The sequence below is a fragment of the Trichosurus vulpecula genome, chromosome 1, assembly GCF_011100635.1.
Source record: "Trichosurus vulpecula isolate mTriVul1 chromosome 1, mTriVul1.pri, whole genome shotgun sequence".
Classification (NCBI taxonomy): Eukaryota; Metazoa; Chordata; class Mammalia; order Diprotodontia; family Phalangeridae; genus Trichosurus; species Trichosurus vulpecula.
The window spans coordinates 514,016,741-514,034,575 of NC_050573.1; the positions used below are offsets into that span (position 1 = coordinate 514,016,741).

A 17,835-nucleotide genomic window follows, 5' to 3' on the forward strand; every position below is an offset into this window, starting at 1 on the left:
TTGAGGTCAGATTTGAACTCAGGAAGATCCTGACTCCAGGCCCAGCATTCTATTTACTAAGCCACCTAGCAGGATGAATAGTGATCTCCATAATGGAGGCTCCATCCCTCAAGTTCTAGGGACTACATTGTCAGTTCTCTTCTTTCCCTCTTTTTTAAAAGTTTTATCAATTTTCAGATTTCTCACACTTCATAGCAGAAGAAAACAGTTAAATAACACTAAAAACAGTGACCTCGTGTGAAAGTGTATGCAACATTTTACATTTTACAACATTTTACATCTAGGGCACTCCCCACCCCCACATACACAAACACTAGCTTTTAAAATGAAGAGAAATTTATTTTCTCTCTCCCACCTCCCATACCATTGGGAAACAAAATAAAGAAAAGAAAATTTCTTATAAAAATAAACATATTAAAGCAAAACAAATTTTCTCAATAGTTTAATGTTGTTATTTTTAAAAAAAATCTAGTACTGGTTAAAAATAGATCAATGGAACAGTTTAGGTACACAAAAAAAGAAGCAAAAATACCGAATATCCTAGTTTTTGATAAACACAAAGACCTCTGTTATTGGGATAAGGATCCACTATCTGATAAAAAATACGCTAGAAAAGTTGGACATCAGTATGGAAGAAATTAGATTTAGACCAAAGATAAGCTCCAAATAGGTACGTGACTTAGATATCAAAAATGACATCAATAAACAGTAGAGAAACATGAAAAAAAAACTATCAGATCTGTGGACAGGAGAGAAGTTCATGACCAAAAAGTATTAGAGAGCATCAAAGAAGATAAAGGTGACAATTTTGATTACATAACATTTAAATGTTTTTGTATAGACATATCAAATAAAACTAAGATTAAAAGGAAAATAATTAACTGGGGGAAGAAATCTTTGTAGCATGTTTCTCTGATAAAGGTCTCCTCCTTCTCCAATAAACATGGCATTGAGGAAATCTTCCTCTAAGAGGTTGGTTCCTGAACTCTTGACATGAAAAATTTTGAACCTGGAATTATCTACAAGGTAACTCCCCTCAAGTTGGGAAAACCCACTCTCGGGATATCTCTTCTCAGGCTGCATGCAGGCACAAGTCTACCTTTGCCTTGTGCTTTGGGCTGGGCAGGGAAAGTTCATTTTCAGGAACTGTAGTCTGACTTGCGTTTAGAAGGGTATGAAATAACCCGGAACTCAAAGAATGTGAACTTTTTTCTCAGGATACTTTGACAACCACATGCACCACCTGCTTTTCCTTCAGGTCATCATTATCTACTACGGGGGAGTGTGAGTGGGAGAAATACCCTCAATTGCTACACACTGGAGGGAGCAAGGGAAAAGGCGAAGGTATTCTAAGAGCAGTTAGCTGTCTTTATTGACCATACGTGAAGGTTCTGATGAGTCTATCCCTCCTGACTCTCAGTGGCTTTGGAGGTAGCTCCATTTGCTGGGGACCAGCAAGGGCTTACTATCCATAAGAGGTAGCCTTTAGATGCCTCCAGATAAAGGACCATGACTTACAATCTCATCAGGTTGCTTATGTAACTCATCAAATCCTAACACTTCTATCACCTAAATTTATCAAATCACTTACTTTTAGAATTGAAAGAAGTCTCAGATATTTTGTTTAACTTTTATATTTTATAGGTTATGGAAAGTGAGGCTTATAAGTGACTTATTACCCAAAGTTATACAAATGAGTCAAGGCCCTCTCTCCAAGTCAATATTCTTTCTACTATGTCACAGGGCTTCTTTATGAAGTAAATTTCTAAAGGCAATATATCCATTAATCACTCTCATCTTGTAAAAAGTAACATTTTACTAATTTTTTGTTTTTATATTATAGTTATTTCTGGATATAACCTTCCAGCCAGAAATTATAATTCAACATGATTGTTTTGGTTTTTTTGGTTGTAATCAGTGTATATTTTATTTCCCATATTCCTACTACTTTATTTTGCACCACTTTACATCTTCCCATGCTTCTCTGTATTCTTCAGTCATTTCTTGAGGCAACACAATTCTACTATATTTATGTACCATAATTTATTTCCATTCTCCAACTCCTCATTTGAATTGCCGTTCTCCAAATGAGTAGCATCATTTTTTTTTTAGTTCTTTGATACAACAAAAAGTGAAGCTACAAATATTTTACTACATGTGGGACTTTTAAATTGTCTTTGTCCCCTGGAGGGCCTAGCAATGAAGATCTCTGGGTCAAAGAGTATGGAGAGTTTAGTCATTTTCTTAGTATAATTCCAAGATGGTTCACCAATTCATTATTCCTCCAACACTGAATTTGCAGGGTATGAAATGAAATCAGAAAATTGTTTTGATTTGTACTTCTTATTTTAAGTGATTTAGGTGGAGCAAGTTTTAATATTTTGTTAACTACTATTTAGCCATTGTTAATAGTTTGTAATGTTTCTTTTGAGAACTGTTTGTTCATATCCATTGACTACTTATCTATTAGGGAATAGCTCTTGGTGCTGTTATATACTTATTTTAGTTGCTGATATATCTTAGATATCAGACCATTATTAGAGATATAGAAGCAAATATTTATTTCCCAATAGACTGCTTCCCTTATCTTAGTTGCCTTGATTTTGTTTGTGCAGTAACTTTTCAATTTTGTGTAATCAAAATTATCCATATTATTTTTTTCTGATCATCTCTACAATTTGTACTGTAGTTAAGCATTCTCCTGTTAGTCATAGCTGTGAAAGGTACCTCATCTGGTTCTCTTCTAATTTCCCTATGGTGTAATCTTTACTATTTAAATTTCATACCTATTTTAAACTTATAGTGTAAGTCATTGGTTTAAATCTAATTACTGCCAAATTTTCCCACAATTTCCAAATTTTAAAAGAATATTCCCAGAAATTCCTATCAGATAGGAATTTGTTCACCAAGTAATTATGTTTTTCAGCTTATCAAACATTGGGTAATATGGAGTTCAATTATTTCTGATTCTTCCTTATCTAGTCTGTTCCAATGATTTCCTTTTCTATTTTTAATAAATCAAAAACCAAGTAGTTTTAATGATTCATCAATTTATGGTATTATTTGAGGTCTGGAAGTGCTAATATTCCCTTTCATTCCTATTTTCATCACTACTCTTTAGATTCTAGATCTTTTGTCCTTTCAAATGAATTTTATTTTGTTCAACTTTATAAAATATCCCCTTGAAAGTGTCATTGGGGCAGCCAGGTGGCACAGTGAATAGAGTATCAGCCCTGGAGTCAGGAGGACCTGAGTTCAAAGCTGGTCTCAGACACTTTGACACTTACTAGCTCTGTGACCTTGGGCAAATCACTTAACCCCAACTGCCTTGCCTTCAAGAAAGAGAGAGAGAGGAAGAAAGGAAGGAAGGAAGGAAGGAAGGAAGGGAGGAAGGGAGGGAAGGAAGGAAGGAAGGAAGGCAGGAAGGAAGGAAGGAAGGAAGGAAGGAAGGAAGGAAGGAAGGAAGTAAGGAAGGAAAGGAAGGAAGGAAGGAAGGAAAGAATTAAACCTGTAAATCAACTTAGGTACTATCATCATTTTTATTACATTGCTATGGTCCAGCCATGGGCAACCTTCCAGTTACTTAAGTCATTATCTCTTTAAAAGCATTTTGTAATTGTATCTATACTGATCTTGAATGTATCTTGGTAGATTGATTTCAAAACAATATGCAGTTTCATGTTATTTGAATGGGACTTGGATTTTGGACATTTTCTTGGACTTTGTTTCTGCTATGAAAATTTATGTTCGTTTTGGTGGGTGGGGGAAAAGGAAGTTAAAGGAAACTTTTGCTGTGTCTGCAACACTTCATAATCTCCCACTTTGCCAATTAAACAAAGGAATATTTCCTCACCTTCTGGACCAAGACTGGTCATTATAATACCACATAGCATTCAGGGCTTTTTCCCCCTTACATTGTTCCATTTTAAAAATCATTTTTGGATTGAACCTTTGATTTCATTGCTGTAGGGGCCTTCCAATGAGCAAATTCTTTTTTTTATTTTAATAAATTTATATTTTATTTTTAGTTTACAACCCTCAGTTCCACAAGTTCCTGCATTCCAAATTTTCTCCCCCTCTCATTCCTCCAACTCCCCAAGACGGCATGTAATCCAATGTAGGATCTACATATACCTTCACACTGAACTTATTTACATAATAGTCCAGTTGTAATGAAGAATTATAACCAATGGAATGAATCATGAGAAAGGAGAAACGAAACCAAAAAAAAAGAAGGAAAAAAAAGAGAGAGCGGAAAGTTTGCCTCAATCTGCATTCAGACTCCATAATTCTTTCTCTGGACGTGCATAGCCCTCTCCATCATGAGTCTTTTGGAACTGCAATGAGCAAATTCTACCAATGCAGGCTGAAATGTACCCTGCAACTTAATGAGCTGCTTGGGCTACAGAGACCTTAAGTGACTTGCTCGACTGTGGTTAAGAGCCAGTATGTGTCAGAGGTTTGGACTTGAATTTAAGTCTTTCTGATTTCAAGGCTGGCCATCTATCCATTAAAAAAAAGTTGCCTGTCTTTCCGTTTACATTCTGGTGGCCGTAATGAATATTGTTTTGATGGTCCTACTCTCTTACTTTTCATCACCTCATACCTATGTCTTCCTATGTTTCCCAGAATTCCTATTTGTCCTTATAATAATACAGTACAATTTGCATAGCCATTTCCCAATCAATGAGGACTTGCTGCAGCAGTGTTTGCTGCCATCAAAAATGCTTCTAATGGAAATCTTGGTGTATACACAGGACCTCTTCTCTTTGTCTTTCATCTCCTTAGGGTATGTGCCCAACGGTGAATTTGGGGGTCAAAGGTTATACGAGGTTTGGTCTTTTCCCAAATAATTCCAAACAGTTTTCCAGAATTTATCAGCGCATTTAGGGTTAGGGTTAGTTGCAAGTCTTCTCACAGTCCCTAGAAGTTGTCATTTTTTTTTTGCCTTTTTACAACTTTGCCAATCTGATGGTTATGAGGTGAGACACGCACACGCCTACACCGTAAAAAAAAAAATTAGGAAATTGGAGGAGCAGGAAAGTTAAGTGACTTGCCCAAGGCCACACGGTTCACTAAGAGCCAAAATTCACACATGAGCCCTCAGACTCCAAATCTTCCACTAGAGAGTGGACAAGATGGCCTCTGGGATCCATTCCAATTGTTAAGATTATGTGAAAGCAATTTTATTTTTACAGATAAGGAAACTAGCGTTTAACATAGTATTACATGACTAAACTCCAATTAAATTGCTCTATTTGAAACATCAGTTCAACCGACCAGAATAATTGGCAATAGGTTACTCTTTTGTTTTATTCTTAAAATAAACCGGGGGTGGGGGGAGGGAAGTGTACATTCAATCAGACTCTATAAATGACCTCTCCACACCGCGGCTGGAAAACTAAACTAAGCGCGAGGTCGCTCGACAGGGCGAGCACCATTGGTCAGAGCCCCGGAGACCCTGCCCCGGGAAGATGCGGCCCCGGCTCGCACTCCCCCTCCTCTCCGCCTCCCTTCCTCCTTGGAGACAGTCTTTGGGGCGCCTCGGGGCTCTCGCGAGATTTCGCTAGCGCCGCCGGAGCGGGTCCAGAACTTTGAAAAAGAAAAGAGCGAGAAGAGCGAGCCCCAGGAGCCTCCGCGGTAGCGGGGCCGTCATCCCGAGAGCATCCGCCTCCGCGGCGGCGGCGGCGGCGCGAGCGCTAGCTCGGGGGGCGTGCTACCCTGCAGAGAGCCGGCGCGAGGAGAAGCCCGGTCCCTTCCCTTCCCTCTCCACCCCCAGGCCTCGGCCAGTCAGTCATTTCCCTCCCTCCCTCTCTTTCGGTCTCCGGGGGCCCGTGGCAGGACCGGCTTTTCATCACCCAGTGGAGAGGAGGAAAGAAAGGGTTGGAGGAGGACGGAAGGGGAGGCAGCTGCGGGGAGCTCGCCCGCGGGCTCTTGCCGCAGTTAGAAGGAGGCGGCGGCGGCGTGGATCCTTTAGGACTTGGGTCTCCGAGGTGCAGGGAGGGCGGCCTCCCTCCACGAAGCCCCGGAGGCTGCAGCTGCTCGGGCTCCCAGCGGTCGGGTCGCAGCCGGCGCGCGCCCAGGGCCTGGCCGCGTGCGCGGAGAGCAGCCGGGAGGGAGGCGGCTAGGACTGGTGTGTGTGTGTGTGTGTCGGGGGTGGGGGCTGCCTGCGTCGCCTCAGTAGGGGTCGCCGGGTTTGAATAGTGGAGGGAGGAAAGCGCCGGCTGAGCGAGGGAAAGGAAGCTTCCTGTGTTTTGCTGGTTACTCAGGCGCTGCCGGGCCGGGCCTGGGGCGGCGCTTAGAGACCGAGCAACTGAGAGAGTGGAAAAGAGGGGTGGGTGGGTGCGAGACGGAGGGTACGGCCCGAGGAGGGAGGGGAAAGGGAGCTGAGAGGAGGGAGCTCCGGGCCCCGCCTCCCTCGTGTGGCCAGAGCCGCCGCTGCCCCGGCGGAGGCTTTAAACAGCCTCGGCGCTTCCAGCTGGGCCCCACGGCTATTCCTTCCCTCCGCTTCCCCCCACCCCCTCGGGCTGGGATTTGGAGCCGGCGGGGAGCGCCTCGGGGAGCCGAGCCCCGGGCTGGTTGCAGCGCGGCACCTCCCCGGGAGGAGCGGGAGGGTGTGTGCAGCTAGTGGTTAGCGGGAGAGCAGCGTTCTCCTCACCTGAGATTGCAGCAGCAGCAGCAGCAGCGGCGGCGGCAGCATCACGCCGCTGCAGCTCTCGGTGACTGGGGGCGTAGAGGGCGCCGAGCCTGAGGGGTTTGCCGGGGCGGCCGCGCGCTGCTGCGGTTGAGGCGGCGATGGAGGTGGGGCAGAAGCCACAACACCCGGCGCCCTCCTCCAGCGCCCAGAGGCTGCCTGCCCCCGCCGGCGCCGACGAGGCGCAGCGCGCTTCTGCCGCTGCAACCCGGGTGGACCTTCCCGGGACGGCCTTGCAGGTCCAGGAGGATGCTGTGGCTCCCAGCCTCTCGGGAGGCGCGGACAGGGGCGGGGTGGCTGCGGCCGCGGGAGATGGCTTGGGCAGACCGCTCGGTCCCACCCCAAGCCAGAGTAGGTTTCAGGTAGATCTGGTCACTGAGAACGCTGGGCGGGCGGCGGCGGCGGCTGCTGCTGCCGCTGCGGCTGCGGCGGCGGCTGCCGCGGGGAGCACCGCCGAGCCCCCGAAGGATGGCAAAGCCAGCGGCGAGAGCGGAGCGGGGAAGAGCAGCGAGGAAGCCAAAGGCCGGTTCCGGGTGAACTTCGTGGATCCGGCCGCCTCGTCGTCCGCGGACGAGAGCCCCTCGGAAGCGGCCGGGATCGGTGGAGAGGGGGCTAATGTCAGCTTCCAAAATGGGGGAGACACGGTGCTCAGCGAGGGCAGCAGCCTCCACTCGGGCAGCGGCGGCGGCGGCCACCACCACCACTACTACTACGACACCCACACCAACACCTACTACCTGCGCACCTTTGGCCACAACACCATGGATGCTGTGCCCAGAATCGATCACTATCGGCACACGGCCGCCAACCTGGGCGAGAAGCTGCTCCGGCCCAGCCTGGCCGAGCTCCACGATGAACTGGAAAAGGTGAGACAGCTCCAAACGTGCCACCTCTGCCTCCTTCTCCTCCTGACCCTCTGTCTCTCTTTCCTGACAATTCATCGTTACCTCTACCTCCCTGCTTGGTAAGGTGGCATGAATGCAGTTTCCTCGCTTTCCTTAAAGCCAGATGTCAAGGTTGACATTGCATTGGAATGAAATTTAGTCCACAAAGTTTGCAGTCCTTTATACATGGCACTCTCTTTAACAGCCCCATATGGTTTGTTTCTGTTAACTCACTAGTCTTGAAACTAGTTTTAGTCCTTAGAATGACTATAAATCTAATTTAATTCTTTTGTTCCGGAAAAGTAGGGTGGGCTGGTCAAGGCTAAAATGCAAAAGGAAAAGGAACAATTTAGAGTTTGTGTCCTATTTATAGTTTTTTGTGGCTCCACTAAATCATTAAGAATTTATCCTGCTTGAGAATGTGGAGGTTACTAAGTCCTAATAGAGAATCTGACAAGGATGTGTTAGTGGCATATGAATTATTTTAAAAATCACTTCTTTGAAGCTTGAATGTGCTGAAGATCGTAGAAATCTTAAGTCTTAGAACATGCTGTTCTTGATAAATTAAACACATTTGATGGTAAACCTATTTTATTTGGGGCGAGTTTGGATGCAGAACATTTGTTTTCTGTTTGGTTCAACTTTTTTTTAATGACTAGAGAAAGATGAACTAGCTTTCAATATGAAAAATATTCAGGAAGCTTTTAGGAGGCATGCGAGGGGGGTAGTTTAGAGTATAATATCCTTTGTATGAGTTATTGTGCCCCAAACATTAGTTTCTTGTTCATCAATTCACTTGCATTATTGATTTGTTATTCCTGGTACAATGTAATTTATATATGGCAACTCTGTAGTAATAAGTAACAAACTTTATCCCTTAAGGGCATAAATCTGTATCTTAAAATCATCTTTCTGTTTGTGAGATAATTATTCATATCTTCTGAATTAAGCTTGTGTAAAATCCCTTTTTACTTTTAGCCTTGGGAAGAAACCATGGTAGGTTGAAACTAAATTTTTAGCAACAAGTGTAAATACTTCGAATCCAGACAGTATGAAAGCACCTTGACCCAAAACATTTCATTGTGTTCAGCATTCTAGGGCAGTGTGTGCAGCTCCAGGTTTAACAGCAGGCTAAATAATGTGGTTCATTACAACCATTCTTGCAGTCTGGAATGGTTAAGGACTCCTTTTTTTTTTATAACTAGTTGTTTAAAAACCTAAGCTAATTTTGCTTTAAGTTACTGTTTCTTTTTTGTTGTGACTTTTCTGGGGATGTTTACATCCCTAGTTATCAAGAATTTCTTATGAACCTTTTTGTTTTTCACACTGCTGCTATCTTTTCTCTCATTTTCTATTTTTTATCTTAAAAAATATCAATCTGCAAGCCCAAGATGGACTTGTCTGAAGTTTTCCTCTGCATTGGGTCTTTACTATTGCAGGAGTATCATAAAAGAGAATTTCTAATTCATTGTTGATTCATGATAATTCAGTTCAGTAGTCCTAAACCTCCTTAAAAAGGCTTTGCCTTGAGAGCGGTTGTGTATCTTAAACTCTTTCAAATTAAAATGTTTGTTTTTTTAACTGAACCATCAGAATCTTGTATCTTTCAGAAGAGATAAAAATGCCCCTTGTGTATTGTTTTCAACATATTTTAAGAATTATTTTCCAAAAATGTTTGAGCTTTTTATTGTGTTTTAAAACATTTTTTCTTTTCCTCCCCTTTCCCTCTGTTAAGTCAGCTTTTAAAAAAAGTCTTTGATTCTCTAGGTCCAAGCAAGTTGTTGAAATTAATATCATATTATCATATATAGTTATCATATATAAAGTTAGTCAACTTTTTGTTTCTCCAAGTAGATTATCTACTTCATTAATTACTTGTGGTTTCCTACTTTCCACCTATGGGTCTAATAGTTCCAAGGGGTTGACAGAAAGGTGCAACCAGAAAGGAGGTGAGGAGTCGACTTGCTCATAAAACCACAAATTGAAAAAGTCTTCCTGTAGTTTGTCTTAGTAAATGGATTAAATGATAGCTAACTGAGGCTTGGTTCTTCATAACGTTATGTGAATCTTATTTTCAAATTTGACCATGCCTATTTCTAAGCCTTCAAGGGTGTGTAAAAATATGACTTGTCTGTATATTATGATTGCTTTTGTCCTCTGGGCACTTATAGTCAATAGCACCTAATCTTGCTTAATATAATTTTGTCCCTCTCTTAACATCCTGTTTACTCTGGAGAGAAACCCTTTAAAACCCAAGGATTTAACAGTTTTCCCTGCTCTAGGAATTGTAAAGAGGAGGAGGAAGACCTTAAATTAGTTTGAGTGCTCTTTTCCTAATACAGAGCTGGTTGTAGAGAAGATTTGTTTTGTACATGGTGGAAACTGCCTTTTCAGTGCCTCCTAAATCAGAACTTCATAGAATAGTTTCATTATTTCTGTAGTTAAATTCAACAAGCATGTATTAAGTTACTTTTCAAGGTACTAGGTATACAAAGATGAAATAACAGTTTTAAGATGTTTATATTTCCCTTCTCCCTTCCCTTCCCTTCTCTTTCCTTTCCTTCTTTTCTTCCACTCTCTTTCTTCCTTCCTTTTACCCCTTCCCCCTTCTCCTTCCCCTCTTCCTGAACCTTTATCTCACTGAACCTGTAAGTGCAGGGCCATTCACAAACCTGACTCTAGTAATGATCACCATAGAAACTTTGTCCTGTTCTCTTTTTGTGACTTGGGTCAGTCAGTTCATCTTTCTTTAGCTTTGCGCCCTTCTGTTCCCAGAGTCGTTAGCCCTATGCAATGAGGGAGGTAGAACACCAAACTGTGGTGGGAATTGAATGAACCATACTGACTCCGTCTTGTGACTCAGTTCTGGAGCTAGCTCAGTTCCCTTTCTATTCAATTATGGTTCTAGTCCAGTCTCTCTTTTGTGAGAAAACTTTATTCAGTTGTGGAAATTATGAGAAGACCTTATTGCATTGTTTGAACCTAAGAAGTTGGACCACCTCTACATGTTGCTTACTTACAGACCCTTGACTAAGGACCTAAGTTGTGCTGCATAAACCTAGACAGGTCCCAAGATGAAGGAGTTTTCTTACAATTAGACATCTCAAGCAACCCATATGTCTTACTGGAAAACTGGCGTTGTATTGGTAAATCAGTTATTGTTTCCATGTTCCTTTTGACTGTTCATAGACACTTGGAGGAGAATGGGACACCTCTTTATCTGATTTAAGGGAATTGTACCTGTTCACTCCCCACTGCCTCAACTTGGAAAGTCCCCTAGTCTTTCCCCCAATTAGAAATCAGATTGCCTAATTTTGTATCCTTGTTTTCTTTTTAATTAATAAGTCTTCTTTGGTCAATTATTTTTGATGTATAAAAATCTGTCCCCGCTTGTATTTGGGGTCCAGTGCCAAAGTTAAAGAGATCTGGTTCTAATTTGTTAGACAGTTGGCATCCATTGCTTAATAAACTGATATACTTGGAAGCTTGAACCTTTGTTTCCTTGGTCATTTCATCGTCCACCCACCACAGTAACTCAAAACTGCAGAACTCAAGTGATCTACCAGCCTAGAGCTCTCCAGCAGCTGGGATGACAGGCATGTGCCACCATGCCGAGCAGAGCACTATTTTTACCTGTCCGTCCTTGCCCCATGACCCACTCATCTTTTTCTGTCTGCCTTTCCCTTATGACATCTTTTACCCTTATTTTTCTTTGAAGTTACTCATTTATTATGTGTCATTGCCTGTTTAAACCTAGCAAGTGCCTCTCCATTGCCCTCCGAATCCATCTTATGGAAGCATTCCCTTTGAATGGCGAAGTACTCCAGGTGTTCCTACTCATACACGATATTGTGCTGGTTGTAGCAAGCCCTAGAATGTTGCATAATCTCCTCGAAGCTATCCATAACTATTTAAGAGTTTGTCTTCATCCATTCGGTCTTTCTGGTGTGGGTGCAGACCAAATTATACCTCTAGTCCAGATTTTGACATGCAGTTAGACACAGTATGTAAATGGATGGTAGTTGGGCTCAGAATTAAAGAGGGAGAGGAGAGCAGACTCTTTGGATTGTGCGTGGGAAATTGCCAAGCTCCAATTACCTCACACTTCATGAAAACAGAGGCCCATCAACTAACCAGTAGTATCCCTGAGTTGTACAAGATAGGGATCAAAGTTTCCAAAGAAATAAAAATGTATAACGTATAGGCAGCATGAAGGTGCTGAGAAGGGAAGGATCCTGAGGTAGGTTGTGGCACCTGAACTGTGCCTTAAAAGAAGAGAGAGATTTCAAGAGGCAGAACTAAGGAGTTGTTGGTAGAGTATATGCACAGAGAAGGCGTGAATAGGGGAAAACAGGTATCCCCATTGGCCTGGGACAGATGTGTATGAAGAGGTGAAAAGAAATACTACCATGCAGTAATGTGAAATAAGGCCAGATAGAAGGAAGTTGGAGTCAGATTGAGGAGGGTTTTGAATGTCGGGCTAAGGAATCGATATCGTTCAGTGTACAATGAGAAGCCACTAAAAGTCTTTATGTGTTAGGGGAAGATGACTTTGGCATGTATATCTGGCATGTAGCAGGGACTTCTTAATAAGTGCTTGTTTGTCAATTGATTGGCATCAGTATAAAAGATGGATTAGAAAGGGGAAGGGATGGAGGCAAGGCAACCAGTTAGGCTGTTGGAATAGTTAAGAAATTATGAGGACCTGAACTAGTGTAGACGCAGTGGTTGTTGGAAAAGAGGGGGACAATGGGATAGTGCTTTAAGAGGTGGGTTCTCAGAGGTAGAACTGACAAAGAACTGGCAAGTGGTGGGTCAGAGATGACTGAGTTTTTGAACTTGAGTGATGCCATCAACAAAGAGAGGGCAAAATTAGGAGGAAGGGAAGATTTTGAGGAGGCATTTCAATTCTGTACCCAATATAGAAGAAATACAAAGTTTAAGAAAATCAAAACTGAGGTCACTTTTTATTTAAATACTTTAGAGAACTTCTGGAATATGTCACTTAGTCTCCAATGCCTGTAGGAGAATGTTGGAATAATTGATAATCAGAATGAAGAGTTTCAGGCATTGTTAAGACCCTTAGTCAACAAAGAATAATTGTTTTTCAGTACATTTTATTGTTTAAGGCACTTAAAAAGCATGTACCACATCTCTGTCAGAGTTGCCAGTCCCTGTCTTACATTAAAAATGAAATTAATTTGCATCCCTTGATCAGTTGACAGTGAAGGGGAAGTCAAGAAATATTTAGGTGACAAGACATAATGTCAGTTTGAGATAGATAATCTCACACAGGTAATCAAAATTTCAATCAATACCTGCTCATTTCTTCCTCACATACACCTGTGTGTATTCTGAATACCATTGCGTCTCATTAAAGTGTATATTCTTGTTAAGTGCCATTACAATATTTTGGCTTTTGTCCCTATTATTTTATATGTAACGTGTACTTGAAAATATATAGCACCTATTTGAATTGGCTCCATACTTAACTGAAGTATATCTGAACCTGTAATTAAACTGTAATATTGAAATAACTGTTCTGTTTTTTTAATGGGAGAAATATTATACAGTGGGGAAAGCTCCTGTTAACAGAGTAGTTTTTGCTGTTGGCCTTGATGCCAAACCCTGGGTGAGTGCTTGTTTGAACCCATTTGAACAAATGTCTTTGAAAACTTAACTGGAGCTTATCACCAGCTGCTTATTGGACATTTCCAACTGGATGTTTAGTAGGCATCTCAAACCCACCATATTCAAAACAGAGCTCATTATCACCTCGTTCTCCCTAGCCTCTTTATTCCAGTTGAGTGTATCTGACATCCTTTTAGTCATGTAGGTTCACAACCTTCTAGGACAGTAGATTTAGAGTTGGAAGAACCTTAGGGGACTTCAAATCTAACTCCTCCTTTTACAGATAAGGAAACTAAAGCCTAGAGAGGTTAAATAACTTGCCCAGGTCACGCAGCTAATAAACGTTTGAAGTGGAATTGAGCCCAGGTTTTCCTCCTTTCAGGTGACGCTCTCTACTCCCCATGCCAAGTTGCCTTTCATTCTCTGTTCTTCTCTCTTCTTCACTCCTCTTGCTTTTCAGTTGCCAGGTTTTGTTGATTCTATCTCAGTTACATCTTGGATTCATCTCTTCTGTATTCATGCCACAGCCAACCTGGTTCAGATCCTTATCACCTCTAATTAATTACTCCTAATTTTTCTCCCTGTCTCCAAACTTTTCCTTTGCTAATTCACTTTCCATGCAATTACCAAATTGACATTCCTAAAGTTTGAGTCTGACTATGCCACTTATCTACTCAAGAAGCTGTAATGGCTCCCTTTTGTTTTGGACATCAAAGGCAGCCTTCTTATAATCTGGTTCCAGCCTCTCTTTCTAGATTTATTGCACATTATTCTCCTTTATGCACTCTGGGTTGACTGCCTTCTTTGTTGTTCCCTATGTAGATTTTCCAGCTCTGTTCGCCCGTGTACCTTTGCATTCCTGGTATATGTTCCTTGCTTTTCTCCTCTGTCTCTTAGGATACCTAGGTTACTTCAAATTGGCACAAGTTAAAGTGGCCACAGGTAATAACTTCCTACAGGAAAAATACAGTGGTCTTCCCAAATATTAGTGGCCTCCTCTGACAAGAAATTACTTTAGATATATATAAGAATCCTTTCCCAGGTCCTCCTTAAACTTGTTGCCTTTTTCTGAGGCTAGCCCAAATTTATCCTCTATTTATCTTATTTGTACATGGTGGTTCGCATGTTTTCTTCCCCCTTAGATTGAAGTCCTAAAGAACAAACTGTTTTGCCTTTCTTTGAATCCTCAGCTTATAAAACACTGTCTGTCACATAGTAGATAATAAATGCTAGATGACTGACTTCTAAATTTACTTTTCTGTGAACATACTGTTTTCACCTTAATAAGCTGCTTGAAGGCAAGTCAGGCCTCCTCTCTTTTGGCCTTTGTGTCCCCTTATTCTAGCACTTGTCTAGAGGCTTAAAAAACACTTTTGCCTAGTGAAGAGTGAAACCAAAGAGACTAATCTAGAAATCCATTAAAATTCAGAGAAAAAGACTAGGGGAAGAAGGCATAAAGGAATTATCTAAAATCCCAAATTTACAAGTGAACCATACATAAAAACATATATAGACTCAATTTCTCCTACCCCCTTAATTTCTCTTCAAAATATAATATCATATAATACAATAATTTATTAAGTGCCTGTTATGTGTCAGACTCTCTGTTAAGCTCTGGGGAATATAAATGTTAAAAAAGAAAGCCCCTGCCCTCAAGGAGCTTATAGTCTTAAGGGGCTATATCAAAGAAATCAAGCTATTATTTGACATCTTTTTCTCCCTTTTTACTCTTGCTAGGTAAAGAAAGTGTGGGAAGAAAAGATTTCACTGCATCTATTTTTCTCTCCTCACCCTCCCCTAAGTCATCAACGGCCATTTAATTATTAAATCCAGTGACCCTTTTTTGTTGTTGTCGTTGGGCTGCATCCTCTCTGCCCTTTCTGTTTTGTAGTGTCTCCCCTTCCTGTATGCCCTCCTTTCTTTCTTGGCTTTTATAACCTTCTTACCATGCCTAAAGTCTCCTTAGTGGGATCATTTTTTTTCCTGCCTCCTTAGGTGTGTTTCCCCAAAGGTCATTCTGGGCCCTCTCTTCTTCACTTCTTACAAATCTTTCACGTGGTGAACCCATTTGTTCCTATGAGTGTAGCTGTTAATTACCCATGTGGAGATGACTTCTGAAGGTATAAATCCACATCCAGCTTTTTCTTTCCTTAAGCTCTGGTCCATCACCTCAGACTGCCTGCTGGACATTTCTATCTCAATATCTTGTTGCCACCTCAAACTCGAACTGTCTGAAACACAACTTTTCCTAAACCTTCTTATTTTCTTATGCTGTTTTGGTTGATGGTACCACACACAGTCCTTCAGTCGCGGAGCCTCTGATTCATCTTCAGTTCTTCTCTCACCCTTAGAGCCAAATCCCGTCAATTACTTCCACAGCTCTCTCACATCCGTTCCCTCCTCCCTATTCAACATTACCATCCTAGCGTAGGCCTTCCTTATCTCTTGCTTAGACTTTTAGTGTCTCTTTGGTGTCTTTCAATCCTGGGAATTATCCTGGATTCCTCATTATCTCTCAGCACCTCCCCCCCTACATCCAAGCTGTTGACAAGGCCTATCAATTTCATCTGTGCAACATCTCACTTATGCCCCTTTCTCTCCTATGACACTGCCCTAGTGCAGGCCTTCATCACCTCATGCCTTAATTATTGCAATAGCCTAATGATGGATCTGCCTGCCTTAGGTCTCTCTCCATTCACCATTCACCCACTAACTTGATTTTCCTAAAATGCAAGTCTGATTGTGTCACCCTCCTTACTCAGACTCCAGGGGCTTCAAGTTGCTTCCAGGAGCTGATATAAAATACTCTGTTAGGCCTTCAAAGTCATCTTAACCTAGCCCCCTCCTACTTTTCCAGTCTTTTTATACTTTACTCCCCAACATGTACTTTTTGATCCAGTGACTCTGGCCTCCATGCTATACCATAAACAAGACAATTCATCTCTTGGCTCTGGGCATTTTCTCTAGCTGTTTCCTGTGCCTGGAATGTTTTCCCTCTACTCACATCCTTGGCTTCCTTTAAGTTCCAACCAAAATCCCACTTTCCACAGGAAATCCCTCTTAATTCCAGTGTGTTTTGTTGTTTAATTATTTCCTATTTATCCTGTACAGAGTTTGCTTTGTATATAGTTGTTTGCGTGTTGTGTCCCCTATTAACTTGGAAGTTCCTTGGAAGTTTAGCAGGGAATGTCTTTTGCCTCTTTTTGTATCTCTAGTGCTTCACACAGTACCTGGAACATAGTAGGTGCTTTTTAAATGCTTATTGCTTGATTGATTCTAATTCCTAAGTGTGTTTGGAGTGGATATTTTACAGTGTAATGAAGATGCTTAGAAGTTACAGGCTCACATGTACTTTTTTTTTTAAACTCTCTTCCTCAAAGACAAAACCAAGACATTTATTCAGATACCAGAAAGCCAGATCCACCATGGTAGCAAAGACGTTTATATACATCAATCCAGGGAGTACTGACACCCCCAAGCCTTCCCTTGATCAGGCCTCCCCACAAACCTTTAGGCAAAAATTCCTGTCTGTCTCCCAACTGTGCCTCACCCGCACTTCCTGTTCCCCCCACTTGGCAAGCTCCTCCCACCACAGGCTCCATGTGACTCAGGCTCAAAGCAGGTCACATAGGCCTATTAATGGATGGGAAAGATCTCCCCATTCCTGTTAACAGCACATTTGTCACATTTGACCCCAAGATCTTTTGTGTCCTTTATATAGATCAATGGGAGTTTAGGGGTAAATGGTAATCGACATAACTTCACAACAATATAACATGGATAACACAAAATAAATACATAAAACAATATCTTAGGGTGGGGGCTTGATGACAAGCACCCCATCATTCCCCCCTCGAACGAATGGGGCCCAAAATCTTGGGGTGAAGGGTGAAGGTCTCTTCTTCCATTGCTACTTCCTGCAGAAATTGGGTGTAGAGCTGTCCCTGCCCACATGTACTTTTCCTTCCTATACCTGTTCTGGTATAGTCTGAAATAAAAAAGTGAGTTTCATCAATAAAAATTACTTTGTTTCTAATTTTCAGTATACTCTTTGTATTGTCTTGCCTGTGGCAATCTTTTTTTTTTTTTAAGCACTGGTTAGCAGTTGTTGTTTCTTCTCACTTTTATTCTAACTGTGCTTAGCACGTAGTTGGTGCTTTGATAAATGCTTGCTTACTAATGACTGCCTTTAAGAAGCCCATGTGCTTCCTCCCATAGAGGAGTTATTAAAACCCCTTCAACCTCCATGTCCTTTTGAAAATCTTTGCCTGTTTTCTGAGGATTAGTTGGGCTATTTTGCATCAGTTCAGTTCCTGGTGTTATTTTTTGTTTTCAGCCATATGTTCCTTAGACCTTTAGTGAAGTGATCCTATTTCATTTTGGGCATGAAAGATCCCTGAAATACTTGACTTTCCCACATATATTAACTGCAGCATTATCTCTTAACAGTCATTGAAGTGTGCTCTTTAAGGTGCACTTTTCCTTGGAGTAATTAACATTAACTCTTAAGTGCTGTGGAATTAAAAATACAACAGAAGAAAACAATGAAACATATCTATGACACGGAATCCAGCGCTCACATGATAGAAAACTAAGTATGGGCAAACCAACTCAGTTCAGTTTTGT

At 41.7% G+C, this 17,835-nt stretch overlaps 1 protein-coding gene across 1 annotated transcript in view; it reads left to right on the forward strand.

Moving 5' to 3' along the window:
• Positions 1-6,795: 6,795 nt before the first annotated feature.
• The window catches only part of SLC12A2 (solute carrier family 12 member 2), a 124,925-nt gene continuing 113,885 nt past the window's right edge, over positions 6,796-17,835 (forward strand). Inside the window, exon 1 of the mRNA XM_036740957.1 lies at positions 6,796-7,560. Coding sequence (XP_036596852.1) covers positions 6,796-7,560 — 765 coding nt within the window. The remainder of the gene's footprint in view (positions 7,561-17,835) is intronic.